This window comes from Coregonus clupeaformis, chromosome 15 (assembly GCF_020615455.1).
Source record: "Coregonus clupeaformis isolate EN_2021a chromosome 15, ASM2061545v1, whole genome shotgun sequence".
Taxonomy (NCBI): domain Eukaryota; kingdom Metazoa; phylum Chordata; class Actinopteri; order Salmoniformes; family Salmonidae; genus Coregonus; species Coregonus clupeaformis.
Window position 1 is genome coordinate 32768116 of NC_059206.1, and position 21640 is coordinate 32789755.

At 41.5% G+C, this 21640-nt stretch overlaps 2 protein-coding genes across 3 annotated transcripts; both read left to right on the top strand.

Annotated features, from left to right (window-relative positions):
• Positions 1–805: 805 nt before the first annotated feature.
• On the top strand, positions 806–4997 carry LOC121583375 (zinc metalloproteinase nas-6-like). 2 transcript variants are annotated; one of them, XM_045225395.1, is made up of 7 exons: positions 806–951; positions 1096–1161; positions 1315–1368; positions 1506–1574; positions 1713–1762; positions 3298–3379; positions 3492–3553. In XM_045225395.1, the coding sequence occupies exons 1-7, from the start codon at positions 915–917 to the stop codon at positions 3533–3535; spliced, it is 402 nt and encodes a 133-aa protein (XP_045081330.1). In that variant the 5' UTR covers positions 806–914; the 3' UTR covers positions 3536–3553. The 2 variants fall into 2 exon arrangements, with proteins under 2 accessions (XP_045081330.1, XP_041755487.2); XM_041899553.2 differs by lacking the exons at positions 806–951; positions 1096–1161; positions 1315–1368; positions 1506–1574; positions 1713–1762 and adding exons at positions 3779–3951; positions 4141–4222; positions 4514–4635; positions 4749–4997 and having other exon boundaries at positions 3297–3379; positions 3492–3603.
• A 7580-nt stretch (positions 4998–12577) lies between these two features.
• On the top strand, positions 12578–20051 carry LOC121583374 (astacin-like metalloprotease toxin 5). Its single transcript, XM_041899550.2, has 11 exons — positions 12578–12709; positions 12846–12911; positions 13066–13122; positions 13270–13338; positions 13476–13525; positions 15405–15486; positions 15598–15712; positions 15889–16061; positions 19162–19243; positions 19539–19660; positions 19774–20051. The coding sequence occupies exons 1-11, from the start codon at positions 12673–12675 to the stop codon at positions 19776–19778; spliced, it is 858 nt and encodes a 285-aa protein (XP_041755484.1). The 5' UTR covers positions 12578–12672; the 3' UTR covers positions 19779–20051.
• The last annotated feature ends 1589 nt before the right edge of the window (positions 20052–21640 follow it).

The following is a 21640-nucleotide window of genomic DNA, read 5'->3' on the forward strand; positions in this document are numbered from 1 at the left end:
TGAAATGTACGACTTGCTAACTAGTTGAATGCGGTCTGTGTATACAGTAGTGTAAAGTACTTCAGTACTACTGAAGTCGTTTTTTTGGGTATTTGTACTTTACTATTGATATTTTAGAAACAATTTACTTTTACTCCACTACATTTCTAAAGAAAATATGTACTTTTTAAGCCCATACATTTTCTCTGACACCAAAAAGTACTTGTTATTTAGAATACTCATGCAGGACAGCAATATGGTCTGATTCACACACCTATCAATATAACACGGAATCAGTGTTGGAGTGTTCCCTGTCTGTCCATAAATTTAAAAAAACAAGAAAACCCTGCTGTCTGGTTTGCTTAATATAAGGAATTTGATGTATAGCATTTACTTTTACTTTTTACTTTTACTCAATTATGACAATTGAGTACTTTTCCCACCACTATATTTAAGTATATCTAAAACCAGATACTTTAGACTTTTACTCAAGTTGTATTTTACTGGGTGACTGAGTCATTTTCTCATTTTCTCATTGAGTCATTATTATTATAAATTTTTTTAAGGTATCGTTACTTTGACTCATGTATGACTATTGAGTACTTTTTCCACCACTGCGTGTATAACTACAACCAGTTCGCAAGTTGGACATTTCAGAGTTTCCTAGTTCCGACTAGCACGTGAACGCGGCATATCGCTGCCACGTGTTTACTGTTTAACCGCAAGTCACAGTCTTCTTCTTCCTTAGGTGGAAATGACAGGAAAATGACTCGCGCACCATCTGTTGTTGAGGTTGAGAACTTAAAAGCAAGTGATCACACCTGCACCTGTTTTTTGTGATTGCTGCCCCGCCCACTCTTTGACTGGAAGGAGAGCAAGTGCATGAATTTGTTTGTGCTGTTTCTTTCGTTCTTTTCTCCCATCATTGTTGCAACATGCTTTGGTTTCTGATTTTCTACTGGTTTATCCAAGGTAGGACCAGTAATTTTGTTTTTGTGACATCCTCACTTTTGAGTGTTTTCTATTTGATGTAGGCTAGACCAATCCCACTGCAGGTGCCAAATGGTTGACCATGTTATTGTGTAACATGTATTATGTTTTCCTTCTGTATTGCAGTGGGCAGTGTTCCCATCGACAATTCCACAAATGCTACTACTTCAAATGCTACTTTCCCTGCCACAGGTAGGCAGGCTTGCATTGGGGACCAGTTATTTCGTTAGTTGATAAGCTGATAGCTAGGCCTATTTTCTGTTTTCCATTTTTCAATTTATGTTGGCCAGCCCCACTGCAAAACTATGTTTCTCTGTAATATTTTATTTTCTTTCTGTATTTCAGTGGACAATACTACCATCCCTAACAATTGTAAAAATGCAACTTTCTCTGCAACAGGTAGGCCTCTACTGTGATTCTCAAGTCAGTCTCATGATGTGATGGGCCAAAAGAAACAATTCAATCGGTTGTCTTCAAGTTTATGGCTTATCAATAAACATAATGATATTACAAAATTAGTAAACAATTCCTTTTAGGTTCTACTGCCTCAATGGGGCCACGTCACAGACAAAATGATTGGGTTAAAATGGCTGAAACCAGAGAAGGTAACACATTTATTAGATGAAGGGCACTATCCTGGACCTCTACCATGAGGTCTGGACTTTAATGGCACTGGAGGTAGGGACTTGTAACCAGTACATGTTGTGTCAGTGTGGTTGTTTCAGACCTTGTCTCTGTTACAGAGGGCTTACAGCTCGACCTTGCTATCACGGAGGGAGACATTCTGATTTCGGTGAGTCTGATCCCTGCTTTCTATACTGTTACTTCGTCTTTTAGGCTGACGAATCAGATTGATACCAGCTTCTGGTATACACAGCCTGAAAGTGATGACTGCAAAATCATTCAAGCCAGATTGTTCAATAAAATTACATTTGAAATTGCGCTACTGGTTGTCCATTGTGTTGGTTATTCAGATGGTTGAAATTTGAGACAAAATATCCACAGGAAAATACACAATGCATGCATACTAACTGAAGTCAGCAGGTGTTTACATGTTTTTGCACGTGTGCCAGGTGATAGAAATTTCTACTTAATTACCGCCACACTAAAAAGTTGGATGAACAGTTATTTCCTGTGGATATTTCGAACATCTGAAGTGACCAACACCACGGACAACCGGTAGAGTAAGTTTCAATGTCATTTTATTCAACATTCTGGCTTGTAAAGAAAACTTAAACTATCTTGTAGTCATTAGTTTCAGGCTGTGTATACCAGAAGCTGGTACAGAGCCTTGTGAAAGTATTCATACACCTTGACTTATTCCACATTTTGTTATTACAGCCTGCATTCAAAATGGATTAAATAAAATAAATAAAATCTATCCCATCTACACAAAATACCCCATAATTACAAAGTGCAAACATGTTTTTTGACATTTTTGCTTGTTGATTGAAAATGAAATGCAGAAATATCCCAGAGTCAATAGTTCGTAGAAGCACCTTTGGCAGCGATTTCAGCTGTCTTTCTGGGTGAGTCTCTTAGAGCTTTCCACACCTGGATTGTGCCACACTTGCCCATAAAAAAAAAAAATATATATATATATTTTCAAAATTATGCAAGCTGTTGATCATTACTAAACCATTTTCAGGTCTTGCCGTAGATTTGTCAAAACTAACTCGGCCACTCGGGAACATTCTGTCTTGGTAAGCAACTCCAGTGCAGATTTGCCCTTGTGTTTTAGGTTATTGTCCTGCTGAAGGGTGAATTAATCTCAGTGTCTGGTGGGAAGCAGACTGAAACAGGATTTCCTCTAGGATCTTGCCTGTGCTTAGCTCATTCTCTTTCTTTTCTATCCTGAAACTCCCCAGTCCTTAACGATTACAAGCATACCCATAATGTGATGCATCTGCCACTATGCTTGAAAATATAGAGTGGTACTCAGTAATCTATTGGATTTGCCTGTAACATTACTTTGTATTCAGGACAGAAAGTTAATTGCTTTGCCACATTTTTTGCAGTATTACTTTAGTGCCTTGTTGCAAACAGGATGCATGTTTTGGAATAAGTTTATTCTGTACAGGCTTCCTTTTCACTGTCAATCAGGTTAGTATTGTAGAGTAACTACACTGTTGTTCCATCCTCAGTTTTCTCCTATCAATTGCTCCATTATCTTTTCTATATACTTAGTCTGGTTTAAGTTTACACAAAGGTTTTACCATTTTAGAATTTATTAGCATTCATAGGGGAAAACGCTGAAATAATTTAATCTCTGAGGCCTATACTCTAGCGACAGCTGGATTTAAGTCGAGGTGTTGATTTGTCCTACAGGAAGACCGATTAGCTGTGAAGTCACTTTGGCCGGTGAATGAAGGCGTGACTTCTATCCCCTACAAGATCAACGATGATCTGGGTGAGTGTTGAAGACAGTAGGAGAGGTGAACACTGTAAAACACTAGATGTTTTCTAATACAGTAGGAATGATGTGCGCCGTCTAATGGTAGATTTGTCTCTGATCCACACAGTGGACAGAAAGGAAACTATGCTAGCAGCGTTCAAGATGATTTAGATCGGACGTGTATCCGCTTCCACGAATACACCAATGAGATTAACTACAGAGTTCATTTCTGGGACAGGGTGAGTCCAAAGTGGGCACATTAACACATTCTCTCCATCCCAGCAGTTTACAGTTAACTCACAACCTCTCCTCCCTTTTCCTGTGTTCAATCCTTTATTTTTTCCCTCTTCCTATCATATCCTCTCTTACTCCTCCATGTCTCTCACCTTTTTCTCTTTCTTCACAACACTCTAGCTGTGCGTCATATGTAGGTTTTCAGGGCGGGGCCCAGCATCTGTACTTCGGTAGCGCCTGTAACGTGGGGAACCTGTGTCATGAGCTGATGCATGCCCTGGGCCTGCACCACGAACACACACGGCCGGACCGTGACCAATACGTCACCATACAGTGGGACAACGTGGTCACAGGTAACTCGCACCAACACAACCTACTTAACCACCTGACGGGCATTGCATGTGGATCAGGGGCAGGGATGGTCAATGTATCCCACGGATAGCTGCAGTGTGCAGGCTTTTGTACAAGCCCAACACTAACACAGCATTCACAACCAGCAGTGTTCATCAGTCACACATCTGCCTCCTGTAACTATCTTCCAGGAAAAGAAAATAACTTCATGGTGAAGGAAGGAGACACTCAGGACCTGCCCTATGACTACGACTCCATAATGCACTACGGAAAGTCAGTCACACTCTGCTTATTCCCACAAAAGTCCTAATTTTACTCACCTTGTTTTTAAACTGCTATCAATAAGTAAAAAATAGTTTTACTGGGCCTGTGTACAGTATCCAGTTCCAGTAACATTTCTCTGTGCGTCCCAAATGGCTCCCTATTTAGTGTACTACTTTTGAGCCGGGCTCTGGCCAAACTAGGTGCACTATATTGGGAATAAGGTGACATTTGTGACGCAGTCTTTGTGTTAAAGTAGCAAGTTCGCTGACTGGGGGGGTATTGTTGGGTTTCTCCTGGCAGAAATTACTTCTCATCAAACCAGAACCCCACCATTGACTCCAAGAAGAGGGGAGTCCAGCTTGGACAGAGAAATCACCTGAGCCCCCTGGACATAACACGCCTTAACAAACTCTACCAATGTGGTAAAGACGTGCACACAGAGAGACAGGAAAAATATCAGAATTGGGCTGCCTTTGTAAATGCAGCCATTATATCACACTGTATTCTAACCATGTTCATGTCCCGTCTTTCCCAGAATAACAATGCACAGTTTAGCACTTATAACACCATCGATGAAGATTCCAATACCACTGCTGTCGACTGAAGATTCCAACACAAAAGGCACTGATATCTAACTTCTCTTCACGACAATGAATTGGAGTTGGACAAGTCCCTTAAAGCTTTCTGATTATGTATTCTACGTGTCTCTGTTTGCATGCAGTAGTTTGCTCTTGCTGCCATGAATTAGGCCTATACCACTGCACTTGTCTTGGAAATAAATACAATTCCCTATACTGAAAAGAATCCAGTCGGTGTGATGTTGCTTGCAGTGTTCTATTTCATTCTATGATGGGTCTTCTCAGCTATGTTCATCATACATCTCAAGGTGGGACCAGAGATTCAGTAGGGCTAGCATAGCAGGAGAGACGACTTAAATGAATGGTGATTTACACCTTGAGCTTGGCCGAACAGCTAAGCAGTAGAGGCAACACATTTTTGAAAAACAAAGGCGCTGTAACACAGGACTTAGACAGCAGAATGTCACCCTCTAGAAGGGTGTACTATGAAATAGGTTTGAGGAGTTGGCAAGGTAACTTTTGTCAACTCTTGAGCTCAACTCAGGATAACCGGTAGCATGAAAGGGGCTCACCTTTTAGCCAGGTATACTAAATAAAAATATAAATGCAACAATTTAAAACAATTTGAAATAAAATCACAAACGTTCCATATGCCCAAAAAGCTTATTTCTCATTTTGTTCACACATTTGTTCATATAAGGAAGTCACTCAATTGAAATTAATTAGGCCCTCATCTATGGATTTCACATGACTGGGCAGGGTTGCAGCCATGGGTGGGCCTTGGAGGGCATAGGCTCACCCACTTGACAGCCAAGCCCACCCACTGGGGAACCAGGCCCAGCCAATGAGTGAGTTTTCCCCACAAAAGGGCTATATTACAGACAGAAATACTCGCCAGCACTCGTCTTGGCAAAGGAGAAATGCTCACTAACAGCGACGTAAACAAATGTGTGAACAAAATGAGAAATAAGCTTTTTGGGCATATGGAACGTTTGTGATTTTATTTCAGCTCATGAAACATCGGACCAACACTTTACATGTTGTGTTTATATTTTTGTTCAGTGTGCATTTCCATGGCAACAAATCCTTAAAAAATAACCTGCTCTGGGGCAGGCTAACTCATATATCCTGAATGAAGTGCCTGAGATGCGAGTTAGGACCAATGAAGTCAAATTCCCTCACTCTCGCAAAGATTGCATCATCCCCTTGACCAATATTGGTAATATTAAAATACCTATGATCCATTTGAAAGTTCATGCACAGTAAAACTTTTGTATGACTATAAAAAATGTATCGGCATGAATGGGGTGAAAAGGTGGTCGTGCATTGATAAGCACATCAAAGACATTAACGACAGATAAAAGACTGCACTTTTGCCCATAAGATGGCTCTACTTTTGACTATTTTACACCATAGCCTGCTGAATTTGCAATAACTTTTCTAGAGTAAAGGCATCCCCATACATAGGTTGTTTGCTCCTAGCAGAACTCAGCTAGGCGATGCAAACTTCTGTGCTCGCACACCCTAAAGACATTTGCTTGATAAAGTAGAAAAAAAGTGGCAATATTACTGTTTGTCTCTGTTGAGCCTCCCTAGTAACAATATAGCCAGAAACACTTCCTCAAAATATAAACATCAAGAAATCTGTAATGAATTTTTACGTTTTTGCAGAGGAGGACTTTCTCGCGCAATTTGACATCTGCTTAGTGCAGTACTTCTCAAGTGAAAACATTTGCATGAAAACTAGTAGTCCACTGCAGACACTAGGGCCTAGCTGGTGCTGTGCTCTCTCATCTCTTTCGTTGAATGACAGCAAACACTTCATTGAATAATCTCGTCCAAAGTTCCCACCCCTACTGTGAACCAATCACCGATGAAGGGGTGTAGACTTCGACTATCAAACTTACTTGCCTCAATAAAAAAAATGTGTGCGCGAACAGCAGAATTGTATTTATTTAAAAACAATACATTATATGCGCAAACTCTTTCGACTGGGAAGCATGTGACAGACTTTAGCTACATGGGTTCTATACTACACTATGGACAGTACTGTAAACTACTCTATACTACGGATGCACACTAACACTGTCTATACTGCACTATGCATGAACAGTAACACTGTCTACATGGTTTCCCACTGTAGATATTTATTTTATGTAAATGGAGAGCCCAACATCCACAAGAAGATATTTATTGTATTTTAATTTTTTTGATAGATCAGCTTTAATATTGCAGATATATTGTAACTTCCATCAATGTAATAGTCTGCGTCACTTCCAATCCCCCATATGTTGTTTTTTCTCACAAATATATAAATGATATATACAGTGGCCTGCAAAAGTATTCACCCCCCTTGGCATTTTACTACCTGGAATTAAAATTGATTTTATGGGGGTTTGTATCATTTGATTTACACAACATGCCTACCACTTTGAAGATGCAAAATATTTTTTTGGGGGAAACAAACAAGAAATAAGACAAAAAAACTGAAACTTGAGCGTGCATAACTATTCACCCCCCCAAAAAAAAAAAAAAAGTATATACTTTGTAGAGCCACCTTTAGCAATTACAGCTGCAAGTCTCTTGGGGTATGTCTCTATAAGCTTGGCACATCTAGCCACTGGGATTTTTGCCCATTCTTCAAGGCAAAACATCTCCAGCAATCTTTAAGTCATACCACAGATTCTCAATTTCATTGAGGTCTGGGCTTTGACTAGGCCATTCCAGGACATTTAAAGGTTTCCCCTTAAACCATTCAAGTGTTGCTTTAGCAGTATGCTTAGGGTCATTGTCCTGCTGGAAGGTGAACCTCCGTCCCAGTCTCAAATCTCTGGAAGACTGAAACAGGTTTCCCTCAAGAACATACATTCAATTAGTATTTGGTAGCATTGTCTTTAAATTGTTTAACTTGGGTCAAACGTTTTGGGTAGCCTTCCACAAGTTTCCCACAATAATTTAGGTGAATTTTGGCCCATTCCTCCTGACAGAGCTGGTGTAACTGAGTCAGTTTGTAGGCCTCCTTGCTCGCACACGCTTTTTCAGTTCTGCCCACACATTTTCCATAGGATTGAGGTCAGGGGCTTTGTGATTGCCACTCCAATACCTTGACTTTGTAGTCCTTAAGCCATTTTGTCACAACTTTGGAAGTATGCTTGGGGTCATTGTCAATTTGGAAGACCCATTTGAAACCAAGCTTTAACTTCCTGACTGATGTCTTGAGATGTTGCTTCAATATATCCACATAATTTTCCTTCCTCATGATGACATCTATTTTGTGAAGTGCACCAATCCCTCCTCTAGCAAAGCAGTTGGGATGGTGTTCTTCGGCTTGCAAGCATCCCCCTTTTTCCTCCAAACATAATGAGGGTGATTATGGCCTAACAGTTCTATTTTTGTTTCATCAGACCAGAGGACATTTCTCCAAAAAGTACAATCTTTGTCCCCACGTGCAGTTGCAAACCATAGCCTGGCTTTTTTATGGCAGTTTTGGAGCAGTGGCTTCTTCCTTGCTGAGCGACCTTTCAGGTTATGTCGATATAGGACTCGTTTTACTGTGGATATAGATACTTTTGTACCTGTTTTCTCCAGCATCTTCACAAGGTCCTTTGCTGTTGTTCTGTGATTGATTTGAAGTACGTTCATCTCTAGGAGACAGAACGCATCTCCTTCCTCAGCAGTATGACGGCTTCGTGGTCCCATGGTGTTTATACTTGCGTACAGATGAACATGGTACCTGCAGGCGTTTGGAAATTGCTCCCAAGGATGAACCAGACTTGTGGAGGTCTACAATTCTTTTTCTGAGGTCTTCGCTGATTTCTTTTGATTTTCCCATGATGTCAAGCAAAGAGGCACTGAGGGTGAAGGTAGGCCTTGAAATACATCCACAGGTACACCTTCAGTTGACTCAAATTATGTCAATAAGCCTATCAGAAGCTTCTAAAGCCATGACATAATTTTCTGGAATTTTCCAAGCTGTTTAAAGGCACAGTCAACTTAGTGTATTTAAACTTCTGACCCACTGGAATTGTGATACAGTGAATTATCAGTGAAATAATCTGTCACAAACAATTGTTGGAAAAATTACTTGTGTCATGCACAAAGTAGATGTCCTAACCGACTATGGTTTAATAACAAGCAATTTGTGGAGTGGTTGTAAACTTAAGTGTATGTAAACTTCCGACTTCAACTGTACATATCCTTTAAAAAAATATATACAGTGGGGAAAAAAAGTATTTAGTCAGCCACCAATTGTGCAAGTTCTCCCACTTAAAAAGATGAGAGAGGCCTGTAATTTTCATCATAGGTACACGTCAACTATGACGGACAAATTGAGGAAAAAAAATCAAGAAAATCACATTGTAGGATTTTTAATGAATTTATTTGCAAATTATGGTGGAAAATAAGTATTTGGTCACCTACAAACAAGCAAGATTTCTGGCTCTCACAGACCTGTAACTTCTTCTTTAAGAGGCTCCTCTGTCCTCCACTCGTTACCTGTATTAATGGCACCTGTTTGAACTTGTTATCAGTATAAAAGACACCTGTCCACAACCTCAAACAGTCACACTCCAAACTCCACTATGGACAAGACCAAAGAGCTGTCAAAGGACACCAGAGACAAAATTGTAGACCTGCACCAGGCTGGGAAGACTGAATCTGCAATAGGTAAGCAGCTTGGTTTGAATAAATCAACTGTGGGAGCAATTATTAGGAAATGGAAGACATACAAGACCACTGAAAATCTCCCTCGATCTGGGGCTCCACGCAAGATCTCACCCCGTGGGGTCAAAATGATCACAAGAACGGTGAGCAAAAATCCCAGAACCACACGGGGGGACCTAGTGAATGACCTGCAGAGAGCTGGGACCAAAGTAACAAAGCCTACCATCAGTAACACACTACGCCGCCAGGGACTCAAATCCTGCAGTGCCAGACGTGTCCCCCTGCTTAAGCCAGTACATGTCCAGGCCCGTCTGAACTTTGCTAGAGTGCATTTGGATGATCCAGAAGAGGATTGGGAGAATGTCATATGGTCAGATGAAACCAAAATATAACTTTTTGGTAAAAACTCAACTCGTCGTGTTTGGAGGACAAAGAATGCTGAGTTGCATCCAAAGAACACCATACCTACTGTGAAGCATGGGGGTGGAAACATCATGCTTTGGGGCTGTTTTTTCTGCAAAGGGACCAGGACGACTGATCCGTGTAAAGGAAAGAATGAATGGGGCCATGTATCGTGAGATTTTGAGTGAAAACCTCCTTCCATCAGCAAGGGCATTGAAGATGAAACGTGGCTGGGTCTTTCAGCATGACAATGATCCCAAACACACCGCCCGGGCAACGAAGGAGTGGCTTCGTAAGAAGCATTTCAAGGTCCTGGAGTGGCCTAGCCAGTCTCCAGATCTCAACCCCATAGAAAATCTTTGGAGGGAGTTGAAAGTCCGTGTTGCCCAGCGACAGCCCCAAAACATCACTGCTCTAGAGGAGATCTGCATGGAGGAATGGGGCAAAATACCAGCAACAGTGTGTGAAAACCTTGTGAAGACTTACAGAAAACGTTTGAACTGTGTCATTGCCAACAAAGGGTATATAACAAAGTATTGAGAAACTTTTGTTGTTGACCAAATACTTATTTTCCACCATAATTTGCAAATAAATTCATAAAAAATCCTACAATGTGATTTTCTGGATTTTTTTTTCTCATTTTGTCTGTCATAGTTGACGTGTTTCTATGATGAAAATTACAGGCCTCTCTCACCTTTTTAAGTGGGAGAACTTGCACAATTGGTGGCTGACTAAATACTTTTTTTCCCCACTGTATATTTCCCTTCATTGCTTTCCAACCCCACCACCCCTTCCCTAATTGGAGTAAACTAGTGAACAACAATGCTTAGGCCTCTACTTCCAGCTTATACATCAAATATACATTTAATGGACACAGTCAATTTTACAATAATTCTATTTTGTTTGTTTTTACTCTTGAACTTCCTCTACCCTCAACCTCGCCAATCATTTTCATGATGTCCTTCCGGTTTGCTTCTATATGCCATATCTTTCTAACTGTGCTCTTTCACAAAAGCTCTCAACCTATATACTTATTATGGACATAGTATGCTTTACATTAGTTATCTTGTTGTTATCATTTGTTGTTAGTTGTTATTAGTCCCATCCTTCAGCTCCATTCAACACCTCCCATCTATCTCTTTACACCATCCATATTGGATTTTGATTTGCCATATATTTTTCAACTGTACTGTGATTCACAAAAGTTCTAAATCCACAACAAGATATTAGAGATGGGCCAGAGAACACATAGGACTGAACTAAACATCCAGAAAGTCTGACCGCTCTACAACTGTGGTTGTTTGACATGCAATACTCTTTTTGACCAGATGGCATCAGATACATGGGCTACACATACTAAGACAGAGGGGCAATGTTTTGCTGTCTCGGATGCCTTATCTGAGATTGATGCGTCTTTCTGTCAATAGTGTGCAACTGCAGCCCGCAATTCGGGGCATTCCTGCATGAGGGCATTCCTGCATCTGCAAGAAAGCCCCCCCTCGAGAGACTTTTAGCGGCATCTGTTGTTGAGGTTGATGACTTAAAAACAAACGATTACACCTGCACCTGTTCTGGCGACACAGGAGTTTGAAGTGGAGGGAGTACAGGGCTTAGTATATCATTCGAGGAGGCTAAAAATAGATTTCAACTTGGAAAAGTTTAATATTATCAGAAGGAGTCGGGTAATTTGTTAAGGGAGGAGGATTGGAGGGAAAGAGAGAGGAGGTTGAAAAGACAGGGAGGCAGAGGATGGGTTTGTATCTGTTGAAGCTAGCAGTAACAAGGGAGAGGGTATGTCGAGGAAGATTGGTGTCAAGTTCAAACAGAGTGGGCTGGGCATGAGTTCGAGTTCTGGAGGTGAAATGGAAGGTGTAGGAGGTGTTGTGAGGAACTTGGAGCCCGAGCCTTGCATTGATGGACATGGTTATGATAAAGATACGTTTGGTCCAGTGGGAGTGAGATTTTTGAAGAGGGTGGAACCAGGCCTTTTGGCTAATTCATCAGTGGTTTCAGGTTGGGTGGAAAATATGATGGGTGCTGTTGAGTCGGTGAAGGTAACCCTAAGTGGAGGTGTCCGGTGCGAGAGAGGCAGGTTGAGGTGGCCAGGGTCATTGTAGTGCACATGATGTTGTATGATGAGACAGTGAAGAAAGTAGAGGAGGTTGGATCAAGGGTGAGAGATTCTGAGAGGATTTCCTGTGAATAGTAGATCTGTGCCAGAACAGAGGGATAGGCCAATGATTGATATATGTTTCAGTAACGTTGGCTTCTTAGCATTCATAGCAATGGTTATCAACTGTAACGCAGAGATGGAACGTAAGTCATAGAAAATAGATGTTGTGGTGGCAGTTGTAGAGAGGTATTTGGGGGTACGAGATTTGACTTCAGAAGAGTTAAAGGGTGTGTTGAGTGGTAGTGTCCGGTCCTCTCGGGTCGTTGGCCTGTGTTAGGATCAGATAGGGTTAAAGTAGTGGAATAAGGTGGTGGGTTTCAATGAGTGTAGGGTTAGTTGGTAGGGAAATTTAAAATATATTTTTATTGCATTCTTCTCGTTTCCCCTTTTCCCTTATTGTATCACAAAGTGTAAGGGATTTATACTATAGTTCAGTTGGGGGCGGTAATACAACATATTGGATGCCAACCGTCTCTAAACCTCAACGAAGAAGAAGAAGAAGAAGAAGAAGAAGAATGCACCTGTTCTTTTGTGATTGCTACCCTGCCCACTCTTTGACTGGAAGGAGAGTGAGTACACAATTTGTTTGTGCAGCTGCTTTGGTTATTTTCTCCTAAATCCTGGTGGACAATCGTCATTGCAACATGCTTTGGCTTCTGATTCTCATCTGGTTTGTCCAAGGTAGGACCAGTCATTTGTGACATCCTACTTTTGAGTATTTTCCATTTGATGTAGTCCAGCACAATCCCACTGCAGGCACCAATTGGTTGACCATGTTGTTATGTAACATGTATTATGTTTCACTTCTGTATTTCAGTGGGCAGTGTTCCCATCGACAATTCCACAAATGCTACTACTTCAAATGCTACTTTCCCTGCCACAGGTAGGTAGGCTTGCATTGGGGACCAGTTATTTCGTTAGGTGATAAGCTGAATGCTAGGCCTATTTTCTGTTTTCCATTTTTTTATTTAACGTAGGCCAGCACCACTGCAAAACTGTTTTCTCTTCCTCTTTATAATGTTTTTTCTGTATTTCAGTGGACAATTCTACAAACCCCATCAACAATTCTACAAATGCGACTTTCTCTGCCACAGGTAGGCCTCTATTGTGATTCTCAAGTCAGTCTCTTGGCGTGATGGGCCTAAAGAAACAATTCAATCGCTTGTCTTCAAGTTTATGGCTTATCTATCAAACATAAAATGATATTGCAAAATGAGTTTAATGTTCACAATTCCTTTTAGGTTCTGCTGCCTCAATGGGGCCACGTCACAGACAAAATGATTGGGTTAAAGCGGCTGAAACCAGAGAAGGTAACACATTTATTAGATGAAGCAGAACCTGGACCTCTACCATGAGGTCTGGACTTTAATGGCACTGGAGGTAGTGACTTGTAACGAGTACATGTCGTGTCAGTGTGGTTGTTTCAGACCGACTCTCTCTGTTACAGAGGACTTACAGTTCGACCTTGCTATTGTGGAAGGAGACATTATGATTTCGGTGAGTCTATGATCCCTACTGTCTAGGTCCTGTTACTTCGTCTTTTAGGCTGATGAATCAGACTGTGATACCAGCTTCTGGTATACACAGCCTGAAACTAATGACTGCAAAATCGTTCAAGCCAGAATGTTGAATAAAATTACATTTGAACTTACTCTACGGGTAAGTTTGAAATTCACTGCTCGACTGAGGGACCTTAAAGATAATTGTATGTGTGGGGTACGGTGATGAGGTAGTCATTAAAAAATCATGTTAAACACTATTCTTGCACAGTGAGTCCATGCCAATAACTGTGACTTGTTATGCACGTTTTTACTCCTGAACTTATTTGGGGTTGAAATACTTGACTCAAGACATTTCAGCTTTTAATTTTCAATTAGTGTAAACATTTCGAAAAACATTATTCCACTTTGACATTATGGGGTATTGTGTGTAGGCCAGTGACGACAAAATCTCAATTTAATAATAGTGGGCGTGGCCAATGGCAGCGTTTTAGAGGCCCTCTAGGCCGCAGAGTTAATTTCCTGAAATTATACACATTTTCCCATGTCATATTCCTTGTTCTTATGCTCTGAGTGACTCAAAGATAATAACAAAATCAATGGGGCCCACATTCCATGCCATTGTGGGAATTGTTGATTCTCCCGGAATGTAGTGATTATTAGTTCTCAAAAATCGTATAAAAAAAAAAATACTGAGTGTACATAACATTACGAACACTTTCCTAATATTGAGTTACACCTCCTTTTGCCCTCAGAACAGCCTCAATTTGTAGGGGCATGGACTCTACAAGGTGTCAAGCGTTCCACAGGGATGCTGGCCCATGTTGACTCCAATGCTTCCCACCGTTGTGTCAAGTTGCCTGGTAGTGGATCTCTATTCCGAATACCTCGTTCCATCTCCTCCCACAGGTGCTCAATTGGATTGAGATTTGGTGACTTGGCAGGCCAATGCAGTAAGCTGAATTCACTGTCATGTTCGTGGAACCATTCCTGGACAATCCTAGCCTTCTGGCATGGTGCATTATATAGCTGAAAAAAATCAATTCGCAGATGGATACACTGCTGCTATGAAGGGATGCATCTGATTTTCAATGATGCTCAGATATCCTGTGGCATTCAAACGTTGCTCCACTTTTATCAACGGGCCCAATATGTGACATGAAAAAGCATTGACAGCATGGCATCACCACCACCACTCACCAGCCTGCAATGTCGACACGCGGCATGATAGATGTATGTACTCATGGTTTTCTCCATACCCTAGTCCTCAGCGTGAAACGTCAAGAACCGGGATTCATCAGACCAGACAACGTTTTTCCAATTCTCCAGTGTTTCCACTGCCCTGCCGTTGGCCGGATGTCCTTTGGGTGGTGGACCATCTTTGACACATGGGAAACTGAGTGTGAAAAACCCAGCAACGTTGCAGTTCTTGACACACTCAAACTGGTGAGCCTGGCACCTACTACCATACCCTGTTCAAACGCACTTACATCTTTTGTCTTGCCTATCCACCCTCTGAATGGCACAGATACACAATCCATGTCTCAAGGCTTAACAATCCTCCTTTTAACTTGTCTCCTCCCCTTTATATACACTGATTGAAGTGGAATTAACAGGTGGCCTCAATAAGGATCAAAGCTTTCACCTGGTCAGTCTGTCATGGAAATAGCAGGTGTTCCTAATGTTTTGTACACTGTGAATATTGCTCCGTTACCTTTTCTACATACTTAATGTGGTTTAAGTCGTTTCAGTTTACACTGCAAAGATTTTTCATTCAGATTGTCAAACATTCATAGGGGAAACGCCGAAATAATTAATCTGAGGCCTATACTCTAGCGACAGCTGGATTTAAGTCGAGGTGTTGATTTGTCCTACAGGAAGACCGATTAGCTGTGAAGTCACTTTGGCCGACGAAAGAAGGCGTCACTTCTATCCCCTACAAGATCAACGATGATCTGGGTGAGTGTCGAAGACAGTAGGAAAGGTGAACACTGTAAAACACTAGATGTTTTCTAATACAGTGGGAATGATATGCGCCGTCTAATGGTAGATTGTCTCTGATCCACACAGTGGCCAGAAAGGAAACTATGCTAGCAGCGTTCAAGATGATTTCAGACCGGACGTGTATCCGCTTCCACGAATACACCAATGAGATTAACTACATAGAGTTCATCTCTGGGAAAGGGTGAGTCCAAAGTGGGCACATTAACACATTCTCTCCATCCCAGCAGTTTACAGTTAACTCACAACCTCTCCTCCCTTTTCCTGTGTTCAATCCTTTATTTTTTCCCTCTTCCTGTCATATCCTCTCTTACTCCTCCATGTCTCTCACCTTTTTTCTCTTTCTTCACTTCACTCTAGCTGTGCGTCATATGTAGGTTTTCAGGGCGGGGCCCAGCATCTGTACTTCGGTAGAGCCTGTAACGAGGGGAACCTGTGTCATGAGCTGATGCATGCCCTGGGCCTGCACCACGAACACACACGGCCGGACCGTGACCAATACGTCACCATACAGTGGGACAACGTGGTCACAGGTAACTCGCACCAACACAACCTACTTAACCACCTGACGGGCATTGCATGTGGATCAGGGGCAGGGATGGTCAATGTATCCCACGGATAGCTGCAGTGTGCTGGCTTTTGTACCAGCCCAACACTAACACACCTAATTCTGCTTTTTGTGGTCTGGAGTGAAGACCGTATAGGATAACTATTGACATATAGTATTTTATTGGATCCCCATTAGCTACTGCTAAAGTAGCAGCTACTCTTCCTGGGGTCCACACTACATACAGTTGTTGGTTTTTCAACCACTCCACAAATGTCTTGTTAACAAACTACAGTTTTGGCAAGTCGGTTAGGACATCTACTTTGTGCATGACACAATTAATTTTTCCAACAATTGTTTACAGACAAATTATTTCACTTATAATTCATTGTATCACAATTCCAGTGGGTCAGAAGTTTACATACACTAAGTTGACTGTGCCTTTAAACAGCTTGGAAAATCCCAGAAATTGATGTCATGGCTTTAGAAGCTTCTGATAGGCTTATTGACATAATTTGAGTCAATTGGAGGTGTACCTGTGGATGTATTTCAAGGCCTACCTTCAAACTCAGTGCCTCTTCGCTTGACATCATGGGAAAATCAAGACCTCAGGAAAAAAAATTGTAGACCTCCACAAGTCTGGTTCATCCTTGGGAGCAATTTCCAAACACCTGAAAGTACCACGTTCATCTGTACAAACAATAGTACGTAAGTATAAACACCATGGGACCACGCAGCCGTCATACCGCTCAGGAAGATGACGCGTTCTGTCTCCTAGAGATGAACATACTTTCGTGCGAAAAGTGCAAATCAATCCCAGAACAACAGCAAAGGAACTTGTGAAGATGCTGGAGGAAACAGGTACAAAAGTATCTATATCCACAGTAAAACGAGTCCTATATTGACATAACCTGAAAGGCCGCTCAGCAAGGAAGAAGCCACTGCTCCAAAACCGCCATAAAAAAGACAGATTACGGTTTGCAACTGCACATGTGGACAAAGATCGTACTTTTGGAGGAATGTCCTCTGGTCTGATGAAACAAAAATAGAACTGTTAGGCCATAATCACCATCGTTACGTTTGGAGGAAAAAGGGGATGCTTGCAAGCCGAAGAAAACCATCCCAAACCTGAAGCATGGGGGTGGCAGCAACATGCTGTGGGGGTGCTTTGCTGCAGGAGCGACTGGTGCACTTCACAAAATAGATGGCATCATGAGGAAGGACAATTATGTGGATATATTGAAGCAACATCTCAAGACATCAGTCAGGAAGTTAAAGCTTGGGTCTTCCAAATGGACAATGATCCCAAGCATACTTCCAAAGTTGTGGCAAAATGGCTTAAGGACTACAAAGTCAAGGTATTGGAGTGGCCATCACAAAGCCCTGACCTCAATCCTACAGAAAATGTGTGGGCAGAACTGAAAAAGTGTGTGCGAGCAAGGAGGCCTACCAACCTAATTCAGTTACACCAGTTCTGTAAGGAGGAATGGGCCAATATTCACCCAACTTATTGTGGGAAGCTTGTGGAAGGCTAACTGAAACGTTTGACCCAAGTTAAACAATTTAAAGGCAATGCTACCAAATACTAATTGAGTGTATGTAAACTTCTGACCCACTGGGAATGTGATGAAAGAAAAGCTGAAATCCATTCTCTCTACTATTATTCTGACATTTCACATTCTTAAAATAAAGTGCTGATCCTAACTGACCTAAGACAGGGAATTTTGACTAGGATTAAATGTCAGGAATTGCGAAACTGAGTTTAAATGTATTTGGCTAATGTGAATATTAACTTCTGACTTCAACTGTAATACATAACGCATCAAATAAAATAAAATAAAATTTTATTGGTCACATGCGCCGAATACAACAGGTGCAGACATTACAGTGAAATGCTTACTTACAGCCCTTAACCAACAGTGCATTTATTTTAAACAAAAAAAGTAAGAATAAAACAACAACAAAAAAAGTGTTGAGAAAAAAAGAGCAGAAGTAAAATAAAGTGACAGTAGGGAGGCTATATATACAGGGGGGTACCGTTGCAGAGTCAATGTGCGGGGGCACCGGCTAGTTGAGGTAGTTGAGGTAATATGTACATGTGGGTAGAGTTAAAGTGACTGCATAAATACTTAACAGAGTAGCAGCAGCGTAAAAAGGATGGGGTGGGGGGGCAGTGCAAATAGTCCGGGTAGCCATGATTAGCTGTTCAGGAGTCTTATGACTTGGGGGTAGAAGCTGTTGAGAAGTCTTTTGGACCTAGACTTGGCACTCCGGTACCGCTTGCCGTGCGGTAGCAGAGAGAACAGTCTATGACTAGGGTGGCTGGAGTCTTTGACAATTTTGAGGGCCTTCCTCTGACACCATCATGTACTCATTATAACGGTAATACTGCTGCCATTAATTTCCCCATACATTGCAATCCTTTGCTCTACTCTTACAATTGCTTTGTCTAAGCAGGTCCTGATATCCTAATCGCAACCTTGAATCCTGATATCCTAATTTCACAACACCAGTTCTGTAAACACCAGAGAGAATCTCACATCAGGAACCATCAGTGTTCTTCTGTTTGACGCCAATACTATGCATAATTATGTAATTCATAGACTCTACTGAATGCAATTATGGAAATGCAATTATGTGGAGTTTAACTGAAGTCGAAAACTCATTTTCCCTGGCGTGATCAGAGCCACATATCGTATTGATTTACACGTAAGTTTCACCCCTGCTTTGTTTTACTGACGTGAAGGCAGCAACCTTGTTCACAAAATTTCCCTGACATGAATATAGATACCTTGTCAACTACAGTTACCGCCCGTAATGGGTATCCTGGGGTAACATGTAAGCTCTTGAACTTGTAGGCCATTTTGTTACATTACCACCTGCTATGGGTTTCATTAGGTAAGATGCAATATTCATGCCTTGAATCGTGTAGAGTTTCCTCCTGCTAGAGGTTGAACTTAATGGTTTCCATCTCAGCACCTTGTCTACATTTCCATTTTCATTCCCCTATATCACATTCAGACCCAGTAGTGTCCACCAGTCAGACACATGCACACATCTGCCTCCTCTATCTCTTTGTCTTCCAGGAAAAGCCAAAAACTTTGTGGTGAAGAAAGGAGACACTCAGAACCTGCCCTATGACTACGATTCCATAATGCACTACGGAACGTCAGTCACACTCCTCTCCTCCTTACTCCCACTAAAGTCCTCATTTTACTCACCTTGTTTTTAAACTGCCGGCAATAAGTAAAGATTCATTTTACTGGGCCTGTGTACAGTATCCAGTTCCAGTAACATTTCCCAGTGCGTCCCAAATGGCCCTATTTAGTGCACTACTTTTGACCCGGGCTCTGGTCAAACTAGGTGCACTATATTGGGAGTAGGGTGACATTTGTGACGCAGTCTTTGTGTTAAAGTAGCAAGTTCTCTGACTGGGGGGGTATTGTTGGGTTTCTCCTGGCAGATATTACTTCTCATCAAACCAGAACCCCACCATTGACTCCAAGAAGAGGGGAGTCCAGATTGGACAGAGAAATCACCTGAGCCCCCTGGACATAACACGCCTTAACAAACTCTACCAATGTGGTAAAGACGTGCACACAGAGAGACAGGAAAAATATCAGAATTGGGCTGCCTTTGTAAATGCAGCCATTATATCACACTGTATTCTAACCATGTTCATGTCCTGTCTTTCCCAGAATAACAATGCACAGTTTAGCACTTATTACACCATCGATGAAGATTCCAATACCACTGCTTTTCGACTGAAGATTCCAACACAAAAGGCACTGATATCTAACTTCTCTTCACGACAATGAATAGGAGTTGGACAAGTCCCTTAAGGCTTTCTGATTATGTATTCTACGTGTTTGCATGCAGTAGTTTGTTCTTGCTGCCTTGAATTAGGCCTATACCACTGCACTTGTCTTGGAAATAAATACAATTCCCTAGACTGAAAATAATCCAGTCGGTATGATGTTGCATGCAGTGTTCTATTTCATTCTATGATGGGTCTTCTCAGCTATGCTCATCGTACATCCCAAGGTGGGACCAGAGATTCAGTAGGGCTAGCATAGCAGGAGAGACGACTTAAATGAATGGTGATTTACACCTTGAACTTGGCCGAACAGCTAAGCAGTAGAGGCAACAAATGATTGAAAAACAAAGGCGCTGTAACACAGGACTTAGACAGCAGAATGTCACCCTCTAGAAGGGTGTACTACGAAATAGGTTTGAGGAGTTGGCAAGGTAACTTTTGTCAACTCTCGAGCTCAACTCAGGATAACCGGTAGCACGAAAGGGGTCACCTTTTAGCCAGGTATACTAAAAAAATACATAAACGGAACAATTCCAAAGATCTTACTAATTTACTGTTCATATAACAAAGTCACTCTATTGAAATTAATTAGGCCCTCATCTATGGATTTCACATGACTGGGCAGGGTTGCAGCCATGGGTGGGCCTTGGAGGGCGTAGGCTCACCCACTGGGGAGCCAGGCCCAGCCAAACAATGAGTTTTCCCCACAAAAGGGCTTTATTACAGACAGAAATACTCGCCAGCGCTCGTCTTGGCAAAGGAGAAATGCTCACTAACAGCGACGTAAACAAATGTGTGAACAAACTGAGAAATAAGCTTTGAAAGTTCATGCACAGTAAAACTTTTGTATGACTATAAAAAATGTATCGACATGAATGGGGTGAAAAGGTTCTCGTGCATTGATAAGCACATCAAAGACATTAACGACAGATAAAAGACTGCACTTTTGCCCATAAGATGGCTCTACTTTTGACTATTTTACACCATAGCCTGCTGAATTTGCAATAACTTTTCTAGAGTAAAGGCATCCCCATACATAGGTTGTTTGCTCCTAGCAGAACTCAGCTAGGCGATGCAAACTTCTGTGCTCGCACACCCTAAAGACATTTGCTTGATAAAGTAGAAAAAAGTGGCAATATTACTGTTTGTCTCTGTTGAGCCTCCCTAGTAACAATATAGCCAGAAACACTTCCTCAAAATATAAACATCAAGAAATCTGTAATGAATTTTTACGTTTTTGCCGAGGAGGACTTTCTCGCGCAATTTGACATCTGCTTAGTGCAGTACTTCTCAAGTGAAAACATTTGCATGAAAACTAGTAGTCCACTGCAGACACTAGGGCCTAGCTGGTGCTGTGCTCTCTCATCTCTCTCGTTGAATGACAGCAAACACTTCATTGAATAATCTCGTCCAAAGTTCCCACCCCTACTGTGAACCAATCACCGATGAAGGGGTGTAGACTTCGACTATCAAACTTACTTGCCTCAATGAAAAAATGTGTGCGCGAACAGCAGAATTGTATTTATTTTAAAATGATACATTATATGCGCAAACTCTTTCGACTGGGAAGCATGTGACATACTTTAGCTACATGGGTTCTATACTACACTATGGACAGTACTGTAAACTACTCTATACTACGGATGCACACTAACACTGTCTATACTGCACTATGCATGAACAGTAACACTGTCTACATGGTTTTCCACTGTAGATATTTATTTTATGTAAATGGGGAGCCCAACATC

Excerpts from the sequence above, each read along its gene's own strand:
- LOC121583375 (XM_041899553.2), top strand. The coding sequence starts at position 3,569 with ATGAGATTAACTACAGAGTTCATTTCTGGGACAGG. Across the intron at positions 3,604-3,778 it reads GAGTTCATTTCTGGGACAGG|CTGTGCGTCATATGTAGGTT; the intron begins GTGAGTCCAAAG and ends ACAACACTCTAG. Across the intron at positions 3,952-4,140 it reads GTGGGACAACGTGGTCACAG|GAAAAGAAAATAACTTCATG; the intron begins GTAACTCGCACC and ends ACTATCTTCCAG.
- LOC121583374 (XM_041899550.2), top strand. The coding sequence starts at position 12,673 with ATGCTTTGGCTTCTGATTCTCATCTGGTTTGTCCAAG. Across the intron at positions 12,710-12,845 it reads TCTCATCTGGTTTGTCCAAG|TGGGCAGTGTTCCCATCGAC; the intron begins GTAGGACCAGTC and ends TCTGTATTTCAG. Across the intron at positions 15,487-15,597 it reads CAAGATCAACGATGATCTGG|TGGCCAGAAAGGAAACTATG; the intron begins GTGAGTGTCGAA and ends TGATCCACACAG.